General features: G+C 47.0%; 2 protein-coding genes across 7 annotated transcripts in view; one reads left to right on the top strand and one right to left on the bottom strand.

Annotated features, from left to right (window-relative positions):
* Nucleotides 1-5,361: 5,361 nt before the first annotated feature.
* Nucleotides 5,362-24,380, top strand: part of TMEM41A (transmembrane protein 41A) — a 29,536-nt gene continuing 10,517 nt past the window's right edge. The window contains exons 1-5 of one of the 3 annotated variants that reach the window (XM_059920712.1): nucleotides 5,362-5,559; nucleotides 7,153-7,306; nucleotides 9,692-9,853; nucleotides 10,227-10,365; nucleotides 12,085-14,238. In XM_059920712.1, the coding sequence (XP_059776695.1) occupies nucleotides 5,441-5,559; nucleotides 7,153-7,306; nucleotides 9,692-9,853; nucleotides 10,227-10,365; nucleotides 12,085-12,305 (795 nt within the window). In that variant the 5' untranslated portion in view covers nucleotides 5,362-5,440 and the 3' untranslated portion in view covers nucleotides 12,306-14,238. Of the gene's footprint in view, nucleotides 5,560-7,152; nucleotides 7,307-9,691; nucleotides 9,854-10,226; nucleotides 10,366-12,084; nucleotides 14,239-24,380 lie in introns of those variants that run through there. The other 2 variants (XM_059920711.1, XM_059920713.1) reach the window with 2 other exon arrangements.
* The window catches only part of MAP3K13 (mitogen-activated protein kinase kinase kinase 13), a 162,558-nt gene continuing 157,088 nt past the window's right edge, over nucleotides 18,911-24,380 (bottom strand). For all 4 annotated transcript variants that reach the window (XM_059920707.1, XM_059920710.1, XM_059920709.1 and 1 more), the window contains exons 13-14: nucleotides 21,826-22,123; nucleotides 18,911-20,979 (exon numbers count right to left, since the gene is read on the bottom strand). In XM_059920707.1, coding sequence (XP_059776690.1) covers nucleotides 20,878-20,979; nucleotides 21,826-22,123 — 400 coding nt within the window. In that variant the 3' untranslated portion in view covers nucleotides 18,911-20,877. The remainder of the gene's footprint in view (nucleotides 20,980-21,825; nucleotides 22,124-24,380) is intronic.

The raw sequence follows: 24,380 nt of genomic DNA, 5'->3' as shown, positions 1-24,380 counted from the left end.
TGTAGAAGCTCCTTAGGCCAGTGGGTGTCTCTGAGCTTCTTCTCCTGCCGTCTCCTAGCACGGCGCCTGGCTCACTGGGGAGTGGGTGGGTGGGTGAACAAACAGATAAATGAAGGAGTAAAGGAAGGAAGTTTGCTGCCTGGACTGGAGGTGAATTCAATGCGTTTCATGTAACAGTGATCAGGTGAAATGAAGGCAGTTACAGGTGTGGCCACTCTCTTCTCACAGTCTTTCTCCCAAGGCCCCTGGAACTTTCCTCTCTGTCTCTTGTTACCCCTGCCTCTCTTCCCTTCCTTTTGTCAGTGTATTTGTCTGAATACCCAACCCAAGATGCAATGAAACTGCAGCCTACCCTGTTCCCTCCTGTCTTCACCAGTATCTCCCACTCCATGTTTGGACCTTAGCTGGATGGTCACTTCCTCAGGGGAGTCTTCCTGGCCCCCATTTCTCCACAGAGCCCACCGGACCTGTCCTTCCATAGCACTGTTCACTGTTTAAGCTGCGTTTTTTTTACATTTATGTGTATGATTATTTGATTACTGTCTGTCTGTCTTCTCCACTAGGCTGCTCTGCCAGGCAGAGGCCGTGTGCCTAGTGTGGGGTCTACAATGCAGTCTGTGCTCAGGAAATACTGATTAAATGAACACTCCCCATTATCTTGTCAGCCTTATGGAACCATGTTCGGTTGTGAGGAAAGACCAGGCCTCCACCCCCAGCCACAGCCCATTTCCCTAGAGGTGCCCACCCTTCGCTGCCTTAGACCTCTCTCCCAGGCACCTTTGTTACTCTTGTCTCTGTTATCTCTGGAGGCCCACTGCCCACTTCCCAGGCTCCCTGGGAAAAAGAGAGTTTGGCTCTTGCTTTCACTCCTCTTCGCAACTTCCAGGTGGTCCCAATACCATCCTTCAGCAAGCCCACCTATCCTGAAGCCTAAGAGATTTTGCTCTCCCCAGCTCCTGTTTTTGCACCTCAGCTAAAACCCTCCAGGACCCTCAGGCATTCCTGGGTGACTCCAAGCCGGGCTTGCTCTTCCACGACTCCCTTCCACCACCCACTTTGTATGTGCTACCATTGCTGCTTGTATTAAGCCATATTGTAATATGTTTCCACGTCTGCATCTCCTCCAAGACTGTGAGCACCACAAGAGCAGCTGCTGCTTATTTGTCTTTGCTGCCCTGGCACCTAACACAATGCCAGGCACAAAGCAGGTGCTCAACACATGTCTGTTGAACAGAATGGAGTGGATTTGTCCTTAGGGACCTGAGGGAGCCACCTGCGTTCTGTTTTAGACATCAATACACTTATTCCCAAAACCTAAACTTAGAACCTCCCACCCTCAGACCCCTGCCCCATGTTCTCATTCCTGACCTGGGATGCCACCAACGGAAATCCACTCATATTTACCCGGATTTTATTAGAGAGAGGACTTGTGGAACCCCAGGGAGAGCTGAGCCATCAGACCTCAGGAAGGGCAGGGATGGGGATGCCCTGGACCTTCAGCAATGAGAGTCCATAGGCCTTTACTAACCCTCGTGCTCTGCCACATATCTCTCTGACTCAGCTCTGCTCCCTCCACAGGGCAGCTGTGGATCACTGGGGTCCTTGGGACCATTGGGTCCTTGGCCACTCACTTACTATGTGGCCCAATCCCAAAGCTCAGGGAGAGGATCCAGCCCTCAGATCCTCCTCTTGGGGCAGGTGTCCATCCTGTTCCCATTGGTTGTGGTTGGAGCGGGGATGGGGAAGCAAAGCCATGTGGTCTGATCAGAGCTACTCCTTTCAATTGCTCCGTGCAGATCCAATTAAGCCAGGAAACGTGGTTGAGCCCCATGATAAAGACCCATGGGGAGTGGCTGGCTAATTTGCTCTCACTAGAGCCTCTTGGCTTTTCTTCCCTCCCACTCCCCTGAACCACTAGCCCCTACCTGTTCCCCAGTCCAGCATGTGTCCCTGGGGAGGGCTGCTGCTGTCCTTTACACGCTGCCTGGCATGTGCTGCAAGTGAGTGGCCTCAGGGGAGGCCGTACAGCCTGCAGGCGGTACCCCGGCTGGTTAGAGCTGGCTCTGCAGGTGCTGGGCTGGGGGTCAGGAGGGTTGGAGAGAGGCGGGCTGAGAGTGGGGAGCAGGGCCCCTTCCCCGAAACAGACAGGCTGAGCAGGAGGAATCAGAACAGGAGGCAAGGGGGGTAAGTCAGGGGCAGCAAGCAGGGGCTTGGGCAGTGAGCCTGTAGGCAATCAGGTTTGCATCTCCCGGAAGAGCTCTGTCAAAGGTCCCTTGTCACCTGGTGTTGGCCGAGTCCCACAACCCCTCAGGTCTCCTTGCTGGATTTTCCTATGGACTCGGACACTGTGCACTGGTTCCTTTCTAACAGTCTTTCTTGGGCCCACAGTGCACTCTTCCCCCACCACCCTATCTCTCATCCAACATCCCTGAATGAAATCTTGTTCTCTTTCACCAGTTCCACTATTTTCTTACCAGGCTTCTGATCTGAGTCTTCTCTCTGAAAAAGGCAGTGGAGGGTAAGCAGTTAGGCTCTGCTGTTTGCTGGGGTGTGACTTCTGTCGACTGACTTCACTCTGCCTAAGTTTCCATTCTCTGGACTGTAAAGTGGGGGCTGTTAGGAGCCCCTGCCTCATGAAGGTTGTTATATAATAAATACATTCATGTGTGTAAAAGTCCTGCGGGGTGAGTCTGCCTAGACTCAGTGAATGTCAGCTGCTGTTACTTTCCCTCTCATGGTCTCCCTCAGAGCCCTTCCCTCCTCCCATTTCAACTGTCTCCTCTAGACAGATGACCTCTAAATCTGAATGTTCAACCCGAGCTCTGGATCTTCACCTGCTTGTTGAGAGGCAGTGTGGGGCAGAGCAAAGAGCGTGGGCTCGGGAGGGGCCGAGGAGGGCTCGGTCCTGCTCAGCACTCACAGTTGTGGGCTGCATCAGCCCTCCGAGTGACTCCATCTGAACACCTGCTCAGCCACTCATCCACAAGAGGGATGAGGATACTTGCTTCTCTGGAAGCTTGGCCACGTCTGTCTCCTCTGCAACACCATCATGCTCTATGATTATAACTCTCTCCATCCTCTCCCCCAACCAAAGGCAAAGTGAAGTCCTTGAGAGCAGGAGCATTTCTTCGTGTTCTCTGCTCTGCACACTTCTAGCACAAGCTCAATATCGTTATTCACTTTCCTCCTGTACTCCTCTGACTTCTCAAAATCAGCATGTTCCAAACCAAACAACCAATCATTTCCTCCGTAGACCCGGTCCATTAATTTAACAAACTATTATTAAGTGCCAATAATAAGCCAAGCACAGGGCTAAGGGTTGGCATAGACATAGGATGGTGAGACCGTGTCTCATTCACAGGAGTGTTCACTGTCTCCCGAGGAGATGGACGCTGACACTGGAGCACAGTATTTGCAGTCACAGGAATACAGACACTCCACAGGCAGCCCCGAGCACAGAGAAGGCACAACCTTTCTGACTGTAGGAGCTGGAGAAGCCTTCTCAGAGGAGGTGACAACTGCCCCGGGTGTTGCTGAAAGAGTAGGGATTTTCAGGCAGAGAAGTTTCCCAGGGAAGAGTGTTGTCAGAGGCACAAACGAACACGGTGCCTACACAGTGCATGTTTAGCTGGAACGGGAGACTTGAAGGGAGAAAATGAGACTGGAAGGCTGAGAACATTTCCCCACGTTGTAAAATGGAAAATTTTACACATACACAGAAATAGGGGAAATGGTATAAAATCCACCTCCAGGTGCTCATCATCCAGCTTCAGCAATTATCACTTCAATGGCCAATCCTGTTTTACTTATATCCCTACTCACTACACTCCCATCCCATTATTTTAATGCAAATCTCACACACTGAGTCATTTCATTCATAAATACTTCAGTATTTTGAAAAGTATATCTTTTTTTCTTCTTCTTACAAATGAGTCATAGTATAGTCTAACACTGCAACTTGGTTGATTTTTATCCTAGCCATCTATCTGGCTACTGTACTGTATCAGGATCCATAACGTTGTCTCCCTCTTTCAGGAAGCTACTTAGTGTTCCATTTGTGAATATACAATAACTAACCTCAATAGTCCCCAAATGATGGGCATTTAGGCTGTTCCCAATATCCTCATATCAAAACAAAGTTGAGAGAATACCCTTAAACATACATCTTTGTCTACCTACAGGCGTATCTATGGGTTAAATTCCTGGACGTGGAATTGCTAGGACTTTGTGCACTTTGACTTCTGACAGGTGCTCTTTATTTGGCCCAGGAGGGGCTTTGAATGATACAACAAGGACGGTTTCTGTTTTCCAGGCTTGTGACATTTTGGAATCCTCTCTGTCATTCTCCATTTAATCAGCCATGTCCTACGAACTCAACTCCTCCCAGTCTGTCCACCTTCCTCCCCACTGCTGTGGCCCTGGCTCAGGCCTGATTCCTTTCTCACCAAGACAGTTGTTGCTACAAACTCAGAATGTAGTCTAATCATCTGCCAGGGCAACACATCCTAAAACGGGAACTACATCATTCTCTTGCTTAAACGCCTCTATCGGTCTCTCCCCAAGTACTATATTAAAAAACAAACTCCAACTCCTTAGCTGCCTTTCCATGCTTTCCAGTTTGTTCCCACCTTCTCACTCATTTCTCACACACCTTTAGGCTTCACGGAAACTGGGGCCCCCAGCTCACCTTCTCCCTCCTGTCTCTGTTGTGGAAATCTTGCTCATCCTTTAAGGTGAACTCAAACCCCACCTCTTCCATGAATCCACTCAGTGCAAGACCACTAGTTTTGAACCCAGGGTGACTTGGATTCTAATCGTGACTCTCTTGGGGAATGTCACTTAATCTTTCTGAGACTTGGATTTTTCATCTGTTAAATAAAGACAAAAATACCAACCTTGCAAAATTGTTGTGAGAATTAAGGATAATGGGCACATAGTAGGCATTCAATAAAAGGAAATTCTCCTTATTTCCGTGGTCGCTTTGACTATCCCACCGCACTGCATTGGCGCCTCTGGTTCTACGCGGGCTGCATTTGCTTTGTGTTACGCCTGGTGGTCGACAAGGCTGTCTTGACCACTAGAGTGCAAGCTCGCTGTGGGCAGGGCTGGTGATTCACCCCGTACCACCTAGCGCCTGGCAGAGAGCCTGCAAGTAAGTGGAGAACGAGACAGAGACAAACGTAGGAAGATATACAGGCGGAAGGAGGGCAGACGCAAGCGCAGAGGGACTGCAAAACAGCTTTCTGCTGGACTCCGGAGCCAACTGCAAGCGGAATCCGGGCCGGGGGTGGGGCCAGGATATGGGGGCGGGGCCTGGAGCGGACCCCCGCCCCTGTCCGTCCACTAACGCGCTCCGCTGTAGCAGTCCGATAGTAGCGAGGTTCCTGGCGCCGCTTCCAGGTTCCTCCGCGGCGGGGCGAGTCCGGGTGCTGGCGCCGAGATGCGCCCCCTGCTCGGCCTCCTCCTGGTCTTCGCCGGCTGCACCTTCGCCCTGTACTTGCTGTCGACGCGACTGCCCCGCGGGTCGACACTGGGCACAGCCAAGGAGGCTGGAGACAGGTGCGTGGCGGCGGTGACGGGGGCCGGGGTTCGGGTCAGAGGAAGGGAGCCAGGTCCGAGGATGGGGTCTGGGAATCGGATTTTCGGGTTCCTGGATCGGAGGCGTCGGGGGCTGGGATTTGGGGTTCAGTTCTGGGACTGGAGATTGGGCCGCGTCTACACGGTCTTGGGCAGACCGGGTGGACGAGAGCGGGGCCTGGCCCTGTCTGGGACCTGCGTGCTGCCGGCTTCTCGGGAGTGCTGTCTGGTGCCTTTGGGGTGGTGATTTGCGGAGGGAAACGCGGCGCCTTACCTTGGGCGGATCCTGCTGGAGCACCTCTGTTCCCGCCATTGGATCGCCTCTTGAGCGGTGTTCCCGTCGCCTTCCCAGACCCAGCCCTGATCCCCGTTTGCATCCGACCTTCGCCTCTATGTGGACCCGCCTCCCCTTCTTAACGACTGCTCTCAGCCTTACTCCATAGTCCTCCCCACTTCACTTCACTACACTTCTGTCAGGTCTGCCCTTGGGGCTTTAAGGCGTCCGGTCTTCAGGAGAAACGTTGATGGACAACTTTAAATTATTCACTAATTAATTATCTGCTGTCTTTTCTTGGCTGTCTCTGCTCTTTTCCTTTTACTCCCTGACAGGTTGAGGCAGCAGGCAGTACAAATACCTACCGGGCTGATTTGTCGTGATAAACCAGCATACTGTTTATAAAGTTAATGGAAGTGTGTCAAGGATGTTACTGATGTTTGAATATTAGGACAGCTGTTTTCAGTGACTGTATTCTTTTACTCTAGCTGGGAAGGCTCTGCTGTGGGTGTCAGACATACTAAGAGAAATATTCTGATGAGAACCAGGAGGGTTTGCTTATAATTGATCACTGATGGATTCAAGAGTTGTTCAGCTGGCAGAGGCAAGGTAGCCTTTACACTGTAACCCTTGTACAGGGTTCAGAGTGCACTGAGGATCATATAGAGAGCAGGGTGAAAAGCAGGCTCTTTGAAAGGGTTGGTTCCAAGCCTGATATATTATCAAGAAGATTATGTTTATGGTATGGACAAATATACTTTCCCAGGGAATCTTTAATTGGCTCTTTTGTGACTGATAAAGCAGTCGTTTTACCTAGTAACTTTGGAGCAGTGTGAAGTTTGAATTGTCCTTGGCCTGAAGCTTAGGGGGAGGGGGTACTCCTAGAAAGGAAGGCAGTTTAGGATGTTTAGTACTTGCCTAGAAACTAATCCATTTGCCTTTTAAGAATAGTTCATAAAACCTGAGAGCTAAGAGGGAACTTAGTGATTATCCACCTTCAACCCCTCATTTTTCCGATAAGGAAACTGAGGCTCAGGGACTAGCCTGAGATCACACAACTGGACAGTAGCAGAGTTGAGATGCTATGCCAGGTCCCTTGCGTCCAAACCAAGGCTCTTCTTGCCTCTGCTGAGTTATATCAGGTCATCCATTATTCTGGCCTCCCATTAAGTGTGTGTTCCCAGCAGACCAGATGATGGGCACATTTATAAACCTACTTTGGAAAGAAGACACAACAAGTGACTTTATTAGGTATTAGGCTGATCGGGACTCTTGTTTCCATCTGCTTTTCCAAATCTCAGGTCACTGTGGTTCCCCTCGGACCTGGCCGAGCTGCGGGAACTCTCCGAGGTCCTTCGAGAGTACCGGAAGGAGCATCAGGCCTACGTGTTCCTGCTTTTCTGCAGTGCCTACCTCTACAAACAGGGCTTTGCCATCCCTGGCTCCAGCTTCTTGGTCAGTATCGCCCTCCTCCTGTGCCTGCCTCCCGGGAAGCCACCTTCTGTCTTTGTAGAGGGGCCCTTAGGCTGCAGATCCTACAGTCCAGAGGACAGACTACTGTGGCTACCACTTGTTGACAGCTTTCCCTGTGTCAGGCACTGTCCTAGTTGCTTTACCTGCACTACCTTATTTAATTCTCCTAAGAGCCAACAATGGGCACTTTTATCCACATTTTACAGATAAGGAAATGAATGGTGAGAAGTTAAGTAACTGTCCCAGGTCACAAGGCGAGGAGGGGGTTGGGCTGAGGTCTGAACCCACATCCGCCCAGCTCCAGAGCCTGCCTTTCCTCTCAGGTATGCTGCTTTTGTTTCTAAGGATTTGATAGGTGTGGAGCACTGTCCGTGAGACCTCTCCCCCTCCGCATGTTGGTTTTCCTTTTAAAATCTGTTTTCTCCACTAGTCTGTGAGTTCCTTGAGGTCAGGACCTGTTCCTTATTCTCAGCCTTTGTGTTTCTTTGCCTGGCACAGGGAAGTGCCTTCATAAATGTTTGACGAACAGATGCAGGTTGTTCATGGTGATGTTAGGCTGTAGAGGACTGGGGAGTCTCCCTGTGTGGAGAGGACGAGTCATTCTGGTTTTCCAGGCGGCCCCCTGTCTCTCGGGAGCCACAGTGTTAGACCTGGGCTTGTGCTTGGGCTCTTGGATGCTTCTCATCAGTTGCCATCTCAGGTGATACAGAAGAATCTGTGCTGTCCTCCCAGCAGCATTTTAAGCTGGTTGGTGTAAATGTGTATATCTGTTATGCCTTTGGGTAGGTTTGAATCCCAGCTGTGTAACCCTGAGCAAGTTATTTAACTTCTCTAACGCGGTTTCATCCTGTAGAACCGGCATTCTCCTATGTAACCCCCTAGGATTGTTACATGGGAGGATTAAATGACCCAGTGGGTGCATAGGGGCTGGCACGGTGATGGTGTGCCTGGCACACAGCAGCCCTCAGCACTTGTTGAATGATTGGGTGACTGAGCAGGAAGACCTGAAAGCTTCCTTCTGCCCTGCTTCTCCCTCCGGCCCCAACATTCAGCTCACGCTGGATCCGCCTAAGCAGTTTGTTAGAAACTGGAAGAAAAGCAAACACATTCTGCCAAGAGAGATGGGGGTGTGTATGGTGCTTGAGGTCAGGGACTGACTCCTGGGGCTGCCCCTGTACCTCTTTCTCTCTTGAGCTGATCCCTCTTCAGGGCGAAGAGTCAGCTGATACCTGGAGGTGAATCCTGTCTCTGCCTCGTGTGACTTTGGGCATGATACTTAATCTTGCACCTATAGAAGGGGTGAGGATGGTATACTAAACAGGGTCATAGTGAGGATTAAATCAGACCTGTAGCCAAGCACATAGTAGGTGCTGAGGAGATCCCTACCGTCTCACTTCCAGGTTCCCCTTTTACTTTCTCTTTTGGATCCCATGTTTGGCAGGATGATGTCAACCAGCCAAACTGCACTTAGGAAGTATTAGTTCACTTTTCCATTTTTGTCAATCTAAGGCTTTTTTTGAGTGTCAGCTAGAACTCTGGTCAACATGGAACCCCCAGTGTTAGCATTATAGAGAAGTAATTCCTGCAGGAAGGAAAGAAATGAGACATTTTCTAAAGCTTATGAGGTCTTACTGAGGGAAAATTCATGGTTTGTGTTCATTTAAAGTAGCAGAAATAACTTGTGAGCCTCATTGCTGCCTCTTCCCAGGGCACCAGGGCTGGCGGGGCCTTGCACAGCCCAAGTGGCAGGCTGGGGGCTGTATACACAGATTTCCCTGTTTAATTCTGTCTCGCCTGCTGAGGTTTTAATCTTCTTCCCAGTTTCAAAGGTGAGGAGACCGAGGCCGGGGTTGTAGTTCCCAGCTCTTTCATCACTTTTTTTCTTTTTTTAAAACAATTTATTTATTTATTTTTGGTTGTGTTGGGTCTTCATTGCTGCACGCGGGCTTTCTCTAGTTGCAGTGAGCAGGGGCTACTCTTCGTTGCGATGTGCAGGCTTCTCACTGCAGTGGCTTCTCTTGTTGCGGAGCATGGGCTCTAGGCGTGCGGGCTTCAGTAGCTGTGGCTCGCGGGCTCTAGAGCGCAGGGTCAGTAGTTGTGGCACACGGGCTTAGTTGCTCTGCGGCATGTGGGATCTTCTGGACCAGGGCTTGAACCCATGTCCCCTGCATTGGCAGGAGGGTTCTTAACCACTGTGCCACCAGGGAAGCCCCTTCATCACTTTTCCTTCATCTCTTTAGAGTGGGAGTTAGGTTTTCTCCAGGAAAATCACTGAAGGAGGAGGGAACCTAGGACTCTTGGGCTCCAGGACGAGATGGCTGGTAGCTGCCAGATGTTCTCATGGCAGAGGATTTGTTTTCTTTGCAGAATGTTTTAGCCGGTGCTTTGTTTGGGCCATGGCTGGGGCTTCTGCTGTGCTGTGTGCTGACCTCGGTGGGTGCCACATGCTGCTACCTGCTCTCCAGTGTCTTTGGCAAACAGCTGGTGGTCTCCTATTTTCCTGACAGAGTGGCCCTGCTGCAGAGGAAGGTAAGGCGAGGGGGTACATCTAAGTGCCGGGCCCCCAGAAAGTTACCACGTGGCCCTGAGGGGAGTAGGGGCAGAGATCTCCCACAGTGGTCCTCTGTCCTGCCTCAGGAGGTCCCAGGGGTCCTGTTGATGTCTCCAGGAGATGCAGATCTGAGCTCAAATCCCAGCTCCTCCACTACCAGCTCTGTGTCTTTGGGCAGGTTCCTGACTTTTCTGAGCCTCAGGTACCTCCATTTTAAAAATGAGGAAAAGAATCTCTGCCCTGGAATTTATAGAATATGTAAAGTATGTAGAACAGTGCCTGGCACCAACAGATTTTCAATACCTGGAGACTCTTTCTGCTTCTTAATGGCCTTGTCTTCTTTGGCTACAGGTGGAGGAGAACAGAAACAGCTTGTTTTTTTTCTTACTGTTTTTGAGACTTTTCCCCATGACGCCAAACTGGTTCTTGAACCTCTCGGCCCCAATTCTGAACATCCCCATCGTGCAGTTTTTCTTCTCTGTTCTTATCGGTAAGACATGGTGTGTAAGTTTGAGTCTCACAGTTGTCCTGGGCATGTGCCTGCCTCTGCGAGCACAGGCTCATGAAGAGCATCGACAGGCCTTATCTAAAGTAATTGTTCCTGATTGCAGATCTACTCGGGCTTGAACGTGAAAACCCATAAAAATACTTCTGGAAAAAATAGGGATTGTTCATTTTGTAACTGTATTTAATGCCTATTGTGTGCCAAGCACTGTGCCAGGCCCTGGGATTAGAAGAGTAATCTGTGTAACACACACGACTTGGCCCATAGTAAGGGCTCAGTAAAAGCAGAGTTGGAGTGAGGGAACGTGGGCCGAAGGCAAGTGGAGGCAGGGGAAGGGTCAGAGCAAGGGGCTTCCTGTTTGGCTTTGGCCCCTATTTTGATTAAGATCTGCCTTAGGAAGAGCTGGTACTAGTGCGGTTCCTTCTTGCCTTTTGACAATTGTATGACCTTCAAGAAGCTCCTTACCCTCATGGGCCACTCGGCCAACTGAGGGGCTAGGACTAGAGCAGTGTTTCTCTAAGTATGAGCTTTGAACCACTTTCATCTGAATGGTAAAATTGCTAACAGCCTGTAAAATCACTGACTATTATTTTCTCCACACTGGAAGCAAACCACCCTCTCTAAGCCTAAGGCAAGGATTGCCTCTCTTAACCCTTCTTTACAACATGGAAGGGAAGGCTACTCAGGGCTCTGGGTCTAACATGACAAATCTGTGGTTGAGCAGCTGCTATTAATAGGGAATTCCTGAGAGAAGTTGAGATCTTAAATTGAAGCAGAATCTACCACAGCTAATTCTGTCAGACAGGCTTTTAGACAGCATGCCTCAGCACCTCTGTTAGCAGCCTGTAATCACCCAGGTGGCACGAGGCTTGGAAAGACTCCGGAGACCGAGATTCTAGTTACCCTTCTGACAAGCTATGTGACCTTCATGAGTCTATGATCTTGAGGCATCATCTACTAGAGGAGTGGATCATCAGGGGGTCCCAAACCAATCAGAATCTTGGGAGCGGGGTTCAGGAGAGGCTGTTAGAATGCAGGTTCCTGGGTTCTACCCCAGACCCAGGTAACCAGAATCCCTGGGGTGGCACCTGAGGATGTGTTTTTAACAACTTCACCAGGGGTTTGTTATACAACCAGCCTCTCTAGCCACCGGTCAGACTTGTGGGATCCAGTGGATTTGATGACCTCTTACAGACAGTACAGAACATGAATAGTACTACTGCTTCTGAGAAACCTGTTTTTATCACAGGCATGCTGTAAATATAATGCTGGTGCTTCTCTTTACTTTGGCTGTTGGGCGCTCAGAACCAAATTTGGGGACACCTCTAGCAAATGAGTGAACTTTATGCATTTTTGCTTAAGTACTAACTGTACTTTGTTTATTCTTCTCTCATTTTGTTTTATTCTTCATTCATTTGGTTTTTTCCTATTTAAAAAAATTTCTAATCTTACTGTAGTATATATATTTTGTAAACCATCTCAAGTCCTTTTGCTGAATGAGACAAATGTATGTGGGAAGTGAGGAAAGGAGGGGAAAGAGTGGAAAAGAAGGGAAAGAGGTAATATGTTTAGAGGTCAGGAATTGGGCAAAAACAGTACAAAACTGGAGTCACTGTTGTGAATTCCTGGTGACATTTCTGAAGGACTATTGTTCTTCATTTTCCTGCTCCCCAGTAACAGGCTCTTTCCCTTTTCTTTTTCAAGGTTTGATCCCATATAATTTCATCTGTGTGCAGACGGGCTCCATCCTGTCAACCCTGACTTCTCTGGATGCTCTTTTCTCCGGGGAAACTGCCTTTAAGCTGTTGGCCATTGCCCTGGTGGCCTTAGTTCCTGGAACCCTCATTAAAAATTTTAGTCAGAAGGACCTACATTTGAATGAAACAAGCAATGCTCATCATCTAAATAGTAGAAAGGACACGTGATCTGGATCCTTTGGTTGCTGCGTCCCTGGACTCTACTGTTTATTTGTGTAATGGGCGTGGTCCTCTGAAGCCCCTCATTGTGGTTTTTTTTTTTTAAAGTATTTGTTTATTTATTTATTTATGGCTGTGTTGGGTCTTCGTTTCTGTGCGAGGGCTTTCTCTAGTTGTGGCAAGCGGGGGTCACTCTTCATCGCGGTGCGCGGGCCTCTCACTATCGCGGCCTTTCTTGTTGCGGAGCACAGGCTCCAGACGCGCAGGCTCAGTAATTGTGGCTCACAGGCCCAGCTGCTCCGCGGCACGTGGGATCTTCCCAGACCAGGGCTCGAACCCGTGTCCCCTGCATCGGCAGGCAGATTCTCAACCACTGCGCCACCAGGGAAGCCCCCCTCATTGTTTTTAAATTATTCTCAACAGGTGATTTGGACACTATTCTTCTGTGTGCACTGTCTTGTCATGAAGGACACTCTGTGCTCTAGAAGGTGAATTATATCAGGTTCTCAAACGAGCCCTGATTTAGCAGGACACTCTGCAAAACGGATGGCCTCCTAGCAAATCCTGTTTGTATTTTACTGAATAACGAGGAACTCAGGCCAAGCCCTGAGCTGCTTCGGGAGAGGATGCTGATTGCCCTCATCCAGGGCGCCTCTTCTGCACAGTGATCAGCTGTTGTGACAGGTGTTATCCTTTTACGTCCCTCGTGGACGTGATTAGTGTAGATAATGACGTGTGAACCCACATCACTGACACCACTCTTCATCTTGTTAGTCTCCTGAAGAGAGATCCTTCTGCACTGTTTTGCTGATGACCTACCTCTTCCATAAATCAGAGGAAACAAGCTGACAAACTGCATAGGATTTCCACGTACAGCTCAAAAGCACAGTGATTGCTGTGATGCTCTTTGTGTTCAGACGCACTGTTACCACATATGTCACATCTCTTCTTGGTTGCATGTCCTGACAATTCAGCTGATTGCAAACAGACTATTAAATATCAATGGAGCAAACTCTGTATGTTATGAATATATTCTGGAGAAGTTCTTTCCCATCTGGATGGGCAGAACCCTTGACTCACTTGAACCAAATGACTGTCAGTACATTTTCTAGTCTGTCCTTTCTGTGTGGGAATCCCTCCTCTGTCTTGCTGGGACAATGGATTCAATACACTCCAATATCACCCAGTATACCCTCTGAATGCTTTTTTTCATTTTGTCATTTCCTGAGAATAACTGAGGGATAACTCTATTTTATCTTTTAATTCAAGGGAATTAAGGGGAAAATTTGGTTTTGGATTAATTTGTTGTGTTCTATTTTAATGATCTGTAGCTGTCATGGCTTCCTGTGGCTGCAGTATTGAATTGGCACAGACCTGGGTTCATGCTTCCAAGGACAGAAGGGTCTTGGCACCTAAAATGACCAGCTCTGGGATCCTGTATCCTACAGGAGTAACTCATCATTTCTTATCAGAACTGTTGTCCCTGGGCACCATCTGTTGGGTTTTTGATTTGGCTTGGCCAAGAATCTTGCCAAGGCTTTAATGTAGACCAGTTGTTCTACATGAATTCTTGGGAATACTTCTGTTTAGTACAAAGAATGAATTTCCAAGCAGTGTTTTTTGGACATGGTATAATCCAAAAAACACAACAAGGACTTCATTTTTAAGGATGTGTTGCTTTAAAAGAAGCTTGATAACAAGAGTGGGAGTAAGGAGGATGCCAACTGGACTTGGAAATCCGTGGCTCTTTGTGTTCTGAAGTAGGAGGAGGGAAGGGGAGACACAAGGAAGCTCTCTACACTATTGAAAGTATGGCCCTTTGCCCTTTATCCAGATCCTTGGATTTGTCTCTCTCCCATCTCCCCCGTGATTTTGCAACAATGTGCCTTATCAGTTGTGAGTTTACAGGCAAAGCAATTTCCCAAATAAATGGATAAAAATATTCTGTGTGGTGTGTGTTTATACATGTTGCTAACTTTCAATTCCCATTGCCAGTGGGAATCAGGATTGGCTGAAAATCAGACAATCCAAAGTGGTGTCTTAGCTTTCTGCTCTCAAGCTTCTTACCAGTTGTATATACTGGAAGCCAGATTTTCATTTTTGCCTTTTCCCTCTTATGCATACTTTATAGTAGGGTACTAATACCACAGAAGTAGCTGTAAGATGGGCAGCAGGAAAGTCATAGGGAAGAAGAAGAGTGCCTGTCTAGGATATGACAGAATAATCATGAAGAGATGATAACAAAAGAAAATCATGGTTATCTCTTTCTTCTGTGGATGTGTCTGACGAAAGAGCCCCAGAAACCAGCTTTTCCCATCACCTATTTTTCCTGGCTGCGGGAAACCCAGTCATGTCTTTCCTGGCTGCGGGAAACCCAGTCTTCCTTTCCCGTAAGTTCTGACAAATACTGAGACTTGTGAAGGCAGCTCTCGGGACACAAACAGTACCTATAAGGAAAAGACAGGACAGAAAACAGTGAAGTACACTTTTTGTTTAATTCCATGCATTTGTTTGCTTTGATAGTCGCTCTTGTTCCCATCGCTGTACAATTATTCAATACAAAGAGGGCGCCGGCGTCAGAACCCACACAGGGAGCAGGGGAGCTAACAGTACCGGAGACCTCAGAGGACACAGATGAGGGAGATCATTCTGAGACCTGACTACAAAAAAGTTAATTTGCTCCAAATTGAAAGGAACTCAAATTATTGCAATCAAGAATCAAAGTGGGTCGTCCCACTTCCAGACTCTGAGAAGTGGTCGCTCGAGGTAGTGAGCTACCCGGGCGATGCGGTCAATAAGGGGCATCTTCCTGTTAGCCTGCGCCTTCTGGTGGGGTTCCCTCTGGCCTGCAACCACGGGAGGCCCCTGTCTGCCTGGTCACTGGGCAGCAGCCGGGGGCCAGGAGCCAGTGTGCCCCTGAGTGCTGTGAAGTGGCTCTAGAGAGTAGGCCTGGGATTTGGCCGGAAGTTTCTTACAGTGGCCTTACCGTCTGCTTGGGGGCTTGGCTCTGTGTGAAATCCTGCCAGCATGCTCTGGTTACGTTGACAGTTAACAAAAGCCTTAACCCAACCCTTTTGGGGTTACCCTATTTCTCAGAACAGTGATTTCAGAGCTCCCCTCTTCTGCCACCTGTCCCTGAGAAGTGTTCCAGGTTCCACAGGGGTCCTCCACTTGGCAGTCTAGTTCATTCCAGTTTGAATAGGTGCTTGCAGTATTGGCTGTAACATGCAAACAAGCAGACTAATGTGATTCTTATGTGCTAGTCTGTGAGGCTGCTAACATTGGTGATGTGAGTATATTAGGTCATTTATTCTATGAAATCAGCAATGAAGAAAAATCTTGCTGCCTAGAAAGGCACTAAATTCATACTGACAGTACAAGTCAAAGTCTTGAAAAGAATGTCACGTTGTTTTGGTACATCAGTCTCATAGAGTCTAAGGAAGAAGCAAGTAACTGGGACTTGTATTAACTTTCTGTTTATAGAAGGTGGTGGAGGAACATGCTCATTTAACAATGAAATGATGTAAATGAAGAGACATTTTGGAATTCAATATACAATTGGAATCGTACTCCAAAAGGGCAGTGGGTGGAGGCACGTGGCCTTTCTCCTGTCATTGGTGCTGCCCCCTGATAGCCGTAGGGTGGGATCTATAAGGAGTACACTGGTATATCCTGTCATTCTCCCATCAGGGCTAACTCAAGATCTCAAACCACCTTAGGAAATTAATTATGAGGTTAAAGCTGGGACAGCAAACAGATGTCCTCTTGCACACCAATTCCAATCAAGTGCTAATTATGGCTCCAAATGCTGTGTTGTGAGAGGTTCTGAGGCCATGTCCAGGCTCAGTAGGAAAGAATATGGTGATCAATAAATAACACGGTCTTGGGTATCGAGGGTGGAGATGGTAGATGGTGGTATGAGGTGGTATTTTGGTTTCTGGCTTGGTAGAAAAACAAAATACAACATAGCACACTATACTGCAGAGCAGGGCAGGAATTCCTTGGAATTTGTAGAACTCAGTCACAGGAAGTTCGAGTAGAAACATTTTAAGGAAGGGGGGCAGATTGAGACAAAAGGGCATGGAAAAAAAGGGCAAATCTTTTGATCGATAAGAATGCATTCACACTGGAAAAACGTCAATGCTCCACAGTGGGAGAGGGCATTTAAAATTGGGTTGGTACCAGGAAAACCCCAAACCATCAAATATATTATTACTTAGGGTAAGAGGAAAATTTAGTACAATGAGGCCCTGAAGTGGAAGTCCAGTGTATTTATTAAATCCTACTAAAATATCCTTAATTCTAGAAGGATGGATTTGTTGATACTAAAGTTTTAAAATATGTGAACTTCAAGCTGGTCATACCAAACCATCATACAACACAGTTAACACCTTCACCTCCCTGGGTAGGTGCTCCCCACAATCTCGCCAACAGTTCCAAACTTTAGTGGTGGTAAGATCTATTATAACTTCAAAGGAGGATGCAGGCTTCTCAGTCCCTCTGCCAAGCAATTTTAAGAGGCATTGTTATTCAGAGGACATGATCTAGAAATAGATGGGAATCAGAACCAAATGCCCATCTGCAAAACAAATAAAAACTCATTATCTTGCAGTCAGTCAAAACCAGATGCTAAATGAATGTGGAATTCACTTCAAGGGGGTTAAACTTTTGATCAACAATGAAGCTTGAAATCATAGTCCTGTGAGTTTCCTTAAAGCACTGCCACCCAGTTGTCAGACTGAAGAATTAGCTCTTAAATTCCCCGAGCTCTTCGTTCCACTCTTCAGATGACTGTGGAGTTGTTCTCAAAGAAACACACACTAATTCAAAATAGTGCTGGTTATTTCAAGGCAGGCAGTGAAGGGTAGCCTGGGATAGAGAAGGCATTTCTCTTTTAACCTAGACTAAAGACACTGTTCTCTGAAGCCTCTAGTCACTTCTACTAAAAAATAAGTAAAATGTTCAACGTGGAACTTTATTCAACTTTTTTTTTTTAAATAAATAAATATATTTATTTATTTTTGGCTGCGTTGGGTCTTCGTTGCTGCGTGCAGGCTTTCTCTAGTTGCGGCGAGCGGGGGCTACTCTTCATTGTGGTGCGTGGGCTTCTCATTGCGGTGTCTTCTCTTGTTGTGGAGCTCAGGCTCTAGGCGTGCGGGCTTCAGTAGTTGCGGCTCATGGGCTCAGTAGCTGTGGCTCGGGGGCTCTGGAGCACAGGCTCAGTAGTTGTGGCGCACGGGCTTAGTTGCTCCACGACATGTGGGATCTTCCCGGACCAGGGCTTGAACCTGTGTCCCCTGCATTGGCAGGCGGACTGTCAACCACTGCGCCACCAGGGAAGCCCTATTCAACTCTTGACAATAGAGTGAATGACTTGAAGATTCAATACTGTCTGCTATGCTAACTTGCTCATAACAGTCAATCCAGACAGGTATATGGCATTACCATGACAGACAGTCAAGATGGGAATTCAAAAAAGTTATCAAAATTATGAGGTATTGGGGTGGGTTTTCCAGGAAGACCATCACTGAAAGGGGTAAGACACGTTAACCTTCATGTTCCTCTTTGGCCATGACAGGTGGGCAAGACCTGGACACGCTGAAGGGTCAGTGTTTTATGTTGGACAGAAAGAGGACACAGAGGGACTTCCCTGGCGGTCCAGTGGTTAAGACTTCACCTTCCAATGCAGGGGATGCGGGTTTGATCCCTGGTTGGGGAGCTAAGATCCCACATGCCTTGCGGCCAAAAAACCAAAACATAGAACAGAAGCAATATTGTAACAAATTCAATAAAGACTTTAAAAATGGTCCACATCAAAAAATAAATAAATAAATAAATAAAGAGGACACAGAGTTGTAGCCTCTCTGTTCTCAGAAGTAATGAACCAGAGAGATTCACAGTATGGTATGGTCTGAAGTCAGAGGATGAAAAATATGGGTTTTCAGGTACTTTTCCAGCTCTGTGACTAAGATACTAAGCCTCATTCTAGAATTTCTCTTGTCTTGCTATCGGATGACATCACAGTTCGGCATTTTTTTTTGTCATGCCATCTATTTATTTCCTTTTTATAGTCTCCCAACTAGGAGAAAAATGTTGGTTTTATGGGATTTAGTAGGAAGGAGATTACAAACTATGCTGCCAGTTCTTGAAACTATCTACCCCACAAGCCCCATGCAGATTCCCTGTAGGCCTGTTCCTCTCAGGGCATTAAATAATTCTCTTTGTGCTTCTAATGTAGTCCCATGATTTTATTTCTTAAGAAACTCGAGAAAATGTACAGCTTTTGAACTCTTTGTCCACCACTCAGTCATCTGATGCCCACCTAGGAGCTTTTGCGATCAAGTCAAAATCACAACGTATCCACTGGACCTCAGGGCGGTACACGCATCCTCAGATGATTGTTGTTGTACACAGAAAATGAGGGAATACAGCTAAGACAAATACCAGGGAGCTCCCAAATGGCAGTTCCATTTTCATTCCTTCATAAAAATCCATAATAATTCATGGTTAGCAATAAACACAATCATTGTGCTACACCATAAACCACACCTTCTGATCGACAGAAAATGAGAAAGATAATTATAAAATAAAATAACAATGATAATAATACCATAACTTAAGATCTTTCATGTAGTCCAGCTACAGAATTTATACAAAATGGAATAATTTAATGAAACAATACTGCTCTCTGTATAAGTTAAATATTTTCCTTCAGCCTACCTAAGAGCTATAAATTACAGACACTAAATTTTAAATCAATGTCTCAACATAAAGTGTAAACAAATGGAGGGATCAAACAAGCAAAAGGAACTGCTCTAAATTCCCTCCTGCTTTTCCTTTTTGGCCGATGCAATCAGTGACACCCAGAGGAGGGTGATGTTTTCATCTGCACTGGAAATGGTTTAATACCTGTGTATGTAAGTCTTTCCTGAAGTCCAGTCCGATGCAATATCAGAGCGTCTAGCCACCCTCTCCAGGTCTTGAGCTTCGAGGTTGTTTGGCAGTAACTGATTTTGGAGACAGAGACAGGAACTAGGCCAACATCTGTTTTTATATAAAATTCTAGATAAAAATTTCCTTAAAGCCAAGGCACCATGAGGTACCTTGGGATGTTTCTCAGAGCCCATGACCCTAGAGACAGGAAGGACCTCATGCCTTGGACAATATTTTTCCAATCTCTGCTTAGCATCAGTTGTTCTTTCTCCGAATTTCCAAATCCAATTATTCAAAACTACATTGATCCAAATACATGTTACAAGTAGCATTTAACAAAAATGCTATCGTGATAGGGGAGGGGTTGCCCTTTGCAAGTTGCTTATTTTGCCTTTATTCTGATAGTGGTAGCCAGTCATTCTGGGATAGAATGAGTTAACAAATAAAAACATGGGGGATGGTTTGGGATTGGACATCGGGCAGACTGACACACCTCCTAGCTGTCTTCAAGGACTGTTCTGTTTACATCAATAAAACTCTAGTAGACAAGCAACCTGGTTCCAGGGAGGGGTGATCCCATCTTCTGCACGTAGGTGAACTGAGACATTCTGAAAATGTCCTTTTACAAATTCCACATTTGCTTTTCCAACACTGTTGGACATTCTCTTTTTGTCTTCTCCTTCTCTCCTCCTCAGGCTCTCCCTCCCCTGCCCCCTTTTTCCCTAAAAGAAGCAGCCAACAGGTGGAAAGGAAATAGGCTACAGGAAACTGGCACTTGAGTCTGAAAAATCAACACATTGGTCAAGGTAATGCATTTGCCAAGGTAGTGGCACTGACGCATAAAAATCAGAAAATTTGTCAAGGACAAGGTTGGACACTGTCTGTAAGTCTCACTACCAACGCTGCTCAGCATTTTAAAAATGAGATCAGCTTTGACACGCGCAGTTTTCTTTTTCCTCCTAGAGGAAGCACATGCCCTCAAAGGCCTTGGGTGCAAGTCTCTGGTCTCCAAAATTGTCTAGGTCTTTCCATCACCCATCTGGACAGGCTGGGTGGATTTAATGTGGTCTGTTCACAGATTACCTCGAATTGCTTTTCTTTTGCTGTTTTTGTTTTCTAAAATGTTCAGTATGTCTTGCTCTGGCTCTTCTTCAGTCACTTATGGCCAGAGGAACTGGTCCCCTGTTCAAGCAGCAGTAATACCTCCTGGCTCCACAGATTCCCAAGGATGTTGCTCCTGAATTCCACTTCTGTTCTTTCCTCCTTTCTTTCTCTCTCTCTCTCTTTTTTTTGCAAGAAATTATTGTCTTTCTCTCTATCATATATAGTTCACTCTTTACAGTACAAAGTGTTAAAATGTCAAACAAAAATAAATATCAGTGTTACAGTAGCTAGAATATTCAATAAAATAGATCCCTGCCATTCTTGATTGAAATGTTCAGTGAGACTTAATTTCATTTGGATATTTTTTTCCAGAGATTTGTGAAGTCTCATGTTCCTGTTATTGCAGCTCATGTCTAGGGGTAAGAAAGATGGGGCAGCTCTCTTCCCAGATGAAAAAGCAGGGAGAGAGTGGGAAGAGTCTGGGGGTGGGATGGATGTGAAATGCCAGTATAGTCATGAGATCTTCAGGGTAGGTATTCTTTCATTACCAAGTAGCAGAGCTGTAGTGTTTATTGGTCCTAACTGTGGCATCAGAACGCTCCCCATCTGAAGAGTCACAGTCCGATTCTTCAAACTGCATAGGATTCTGCAAAGTCAAGACAACATAAGACCTTAATTCCTTTCTGCAATCACTCAGTAAACATATTTTGAGCACCTCTCATGTGACAGGCGCTGTGCTGGGTTGCTGGCTAAGATACAGGAGACCAGGTCCTGTCCTTGTGGGGTTTACGGAGAAAGAAGACATATAAAGATGACGATGGCAATTATGACGAAGGTGATGATAGTGATAACAGTGCCCACAAAGCCCTACATATATTGTTTACTACGTTCCAGGCACTGATGTAAGTGCTTTAACATCTATTAATCCACTCAATCCTCACAACAGCCCTATGAAATAGAGGCTGTTATCATACCCATTTTACAGATAAGGGAACTGACCTACATCGAGGTTAAGTGGCTTACCCAACGTCACACAGTGAGTTAGTGGAAAGGCTGAGATTTGCATCTAGGCAGTCAGATTTCAGGGTCTACACTTCCAACCACTATGCTATCGTGCCTCTCAGGAGGCAGTACCGTCTGTGAACTAAAGTGTTACATGTGCTCTGATAGCATGTAGGGGCTGGTGGGGACACAGAGGAGGGAGGCTCACACCCTTAACCAGGTTGGGAGATGGGGTCGGAAGTGATGCTTGAGTGAAATCTTGGAATGAAGGGTTCCTGAGCAGTTCTGTGTTTGTGCTTCCTTTGGGAGAACTGCCCCCATTTTGGGGGGCTCTGTTATCTCTGTACTTCTCCTTACTTCATGGAGGCAGTTGTTTTATCTTATATACTAGACGATGATTGTAAAGGCCCTAGGGACTTGAGCATGTTCTAACCCAAAGAGCTCCAGGAAGGGAAGAGTGATGAGAGGAGAAGGGAGGAGAAGCCCCCACCTCATAGCTACGGTCCTCCGTACACAGCTTGCCCAGAGACATCTGCGTCTTCACACGGCGCACAGCACACTCCTTGTCAGAGAGCCCGTCTGAATGCGAGGATATCTCAATGGGGATCTCCGGCGTCTGGGACAGCAGGTCATCTAGCTTCTCTGCCAGGCGGTCTTCGAGTTTATCCGCTAACTCATCAGGGCTGTTTGAGTGGTCACTGGTATTTCCTTCCTCTCCGTCAGACACAGAGAAATTCTCAGAGCTAAAGGTTGAATACGACTGGCAGCTGCTGATACAGCGATGGGGCCTAGAACCACAAAGAACCAGAGGAACTTAGTCCCGGGAACGGCTACTTTCCTTTTTTTTTTTTTTTTTTTAATGGCATGCCCCGGGATCTTAGTTCCCTGATCAGGGATCGAACCCACGCCCCCTGCAGTGGAAGCGTGGAATCTTAACCACTGGATCGCCAGGGAAGTCCTTACTTTCCTTTCCTTGTCTGTCAGTCGCAGCCTTGGTGGGAGGTGATCTAGTTTTTTTTCCTGCCCCTGAGGGAGAGTCAAATCCCAAAAGGTAGGAACTCTTTAAAGCAACAGAGAGAGAAATCTGAGCTTTGTTTGTTTTATATGTTTATGTGGCTCCACGCAATGCTCCAAAACTGATGGCTGCCGCTGGTCTTTGAGAAAATCAGCTGGTCTCATGACACTGTGTACACCTGTGTGGTATGCAAATGTTCACATTGAGAGTATGCTTCTTACACACAGAGAATCAACCACCTAGGTTCTCAAGGGTGAAAGAGACTTCGGAGAGTCTCTGGTCTGACTCCTCTCCCAGAGCAGAAAACTGGAGGCAGAGAAGGGAAATGACTTGTTCAAGGCCACACAGCAGAGCTGGGCTTGGGCCAGGTCTACTCACGTGCCACCATGTCCTTCTCTACCTGCCTGGGCAAGGTGGGGCGTTTCTCATGGGGCAGAGCAGCCCGGAAGGCCGACCCCCAACAGAAATGTGCTTGGAAGGAACATTCATTCTGCAGCTGTGGGCACTGCCCAGCCAGTTGCTGGCTCATTCCAGGTAACGTCTGGGTTTAGCTCTGATGAGGCAAAGCTTCCGGGGTGGGGGGAGGGGATTTACAAAAGTTCCTCATTTCTTTTCCATTGTTTGCAAGAAGCCTAGTAAATAAGAATACTATTAGCTTACGCTGACTTAACAAACAAAACAAATAAGAAAAAAGAAGACTTCCCTTTCCCTCTGTCATTGTCTGATCTTTCTGTATTTCTTAGTACAAAGCGATTTTGATGGCATATGATCTGAGTTTGGTTGATGGGCAGGCCAGGTGATGGGCTGGGGGCGGGGGTGGCATCAAGGACACATGAAAAGAGACCAGATGGAGGAAGCCCATGTGGGAAACGGAAGTTAAGGTTGGACTCACACCTTCTCAAGGCTGGTAATCCAGGGGCTTCCCTGGTGGTGCAGTGGTTGAGAATCTGCCTGCCAATGCAGGGGACATGGGTTCCAGCCCTGGTCTGGGAAGATGCCACATGCCGCGGAGCAACTAAGCCTGTGCACCACAGCTACTGAGCCTGCACTCTAGAGCCCGCGAGCCACAACTACTGAGTCCGTGCACCTAGAGCCTGTGCTCTGCAACAAGCCACTGCAATGAGAAGCCTGTGCACCGCAACTAGAGAAAGCCCGCGTGCAGCAATGAAGGTCCAACGAAGAAAGAAAGAAAGAGAGAGAGAGAAAGAAAGAAAGAAAGAAAGAAAGTCTGCTAATGCAGAAGGGAGACAGGGAGAAGAATGTTATAATATTAAAAGCAAAACCGTGAGGTAAAACCAAAATTTTTCATCATAGCAAGAAAGAAAGGTGGGAAGCCATCAGGTGGGCTGAGTTAATGGTGGTCATAGGAACAAAAGCTGGAAGTAACATAATTGTGATGCCTGTAGAATGAAGTCAGAGGATGAAAAGACATTTTATTTGGGCTCAATCTCACTGCATGGGAGAAAACACAGCGTCCAAGGAAACAACAAGATAGCAATGGCAATGTGGTAGGAACAGCTCAGGGGATGAGAACAGATTTCAATTTTGTGTACAGCATAGGGACCCAGAATACAATTTACCAAAGTACTAGAAGTCCCTTGGTTTTAGGAAATTCCTGGTTCTGGGTAGGTACACAAACCTTCCTGGGGGATTCTTAAAGCCTTCCTCTTCAAAAACAGAATGCCTAGTAGCAGAAAAGGCCTCCTGGGAGGAAAACTACCTTCCATATTTCTACAAAAGGGTAGCTCTTAATTCTAGAAATGAGGGGTGTGGTCCTTCTTTAGTCCTATAGGCAAAGTTATTATTGCTGGCTAGGCAGGAAGCTATTTCTAAGGATGGGTTGAAGGAGGACTCAACTCATTTAATTATACTTAATTTGAGGTATAAAATCCAAGGCATGGAGAGTGCTATGGATTTAATTGCATCCTCCCAAAATTCTTATGTTGAAGCCTTACCTACAGTGTGACTGAATCTGGAGAGAGGGTCTTTAAGAGGTAATTAAGGTTAAATGAGGTCATAAGGGTGGGGCC

Source organism: Balaenoptera ricei, chromosome 4 (assembly GCF_028023285.1).
Source record: "Balaenoptera ricei isolate mBalRic1 chromosome 4, mBalRic1.hap2, whole genome shotgun sequence".
Taxonomy (NCBI): Eukaryota; Metazoa; Chordata; class Mammalia; order Artiodactyla; family Balaenopteridae; genus Balaenoptera; species Balaenoptera ricei.
This window is presented reverse-complemented; position numbering and strand designations above follow the sequence as displayed.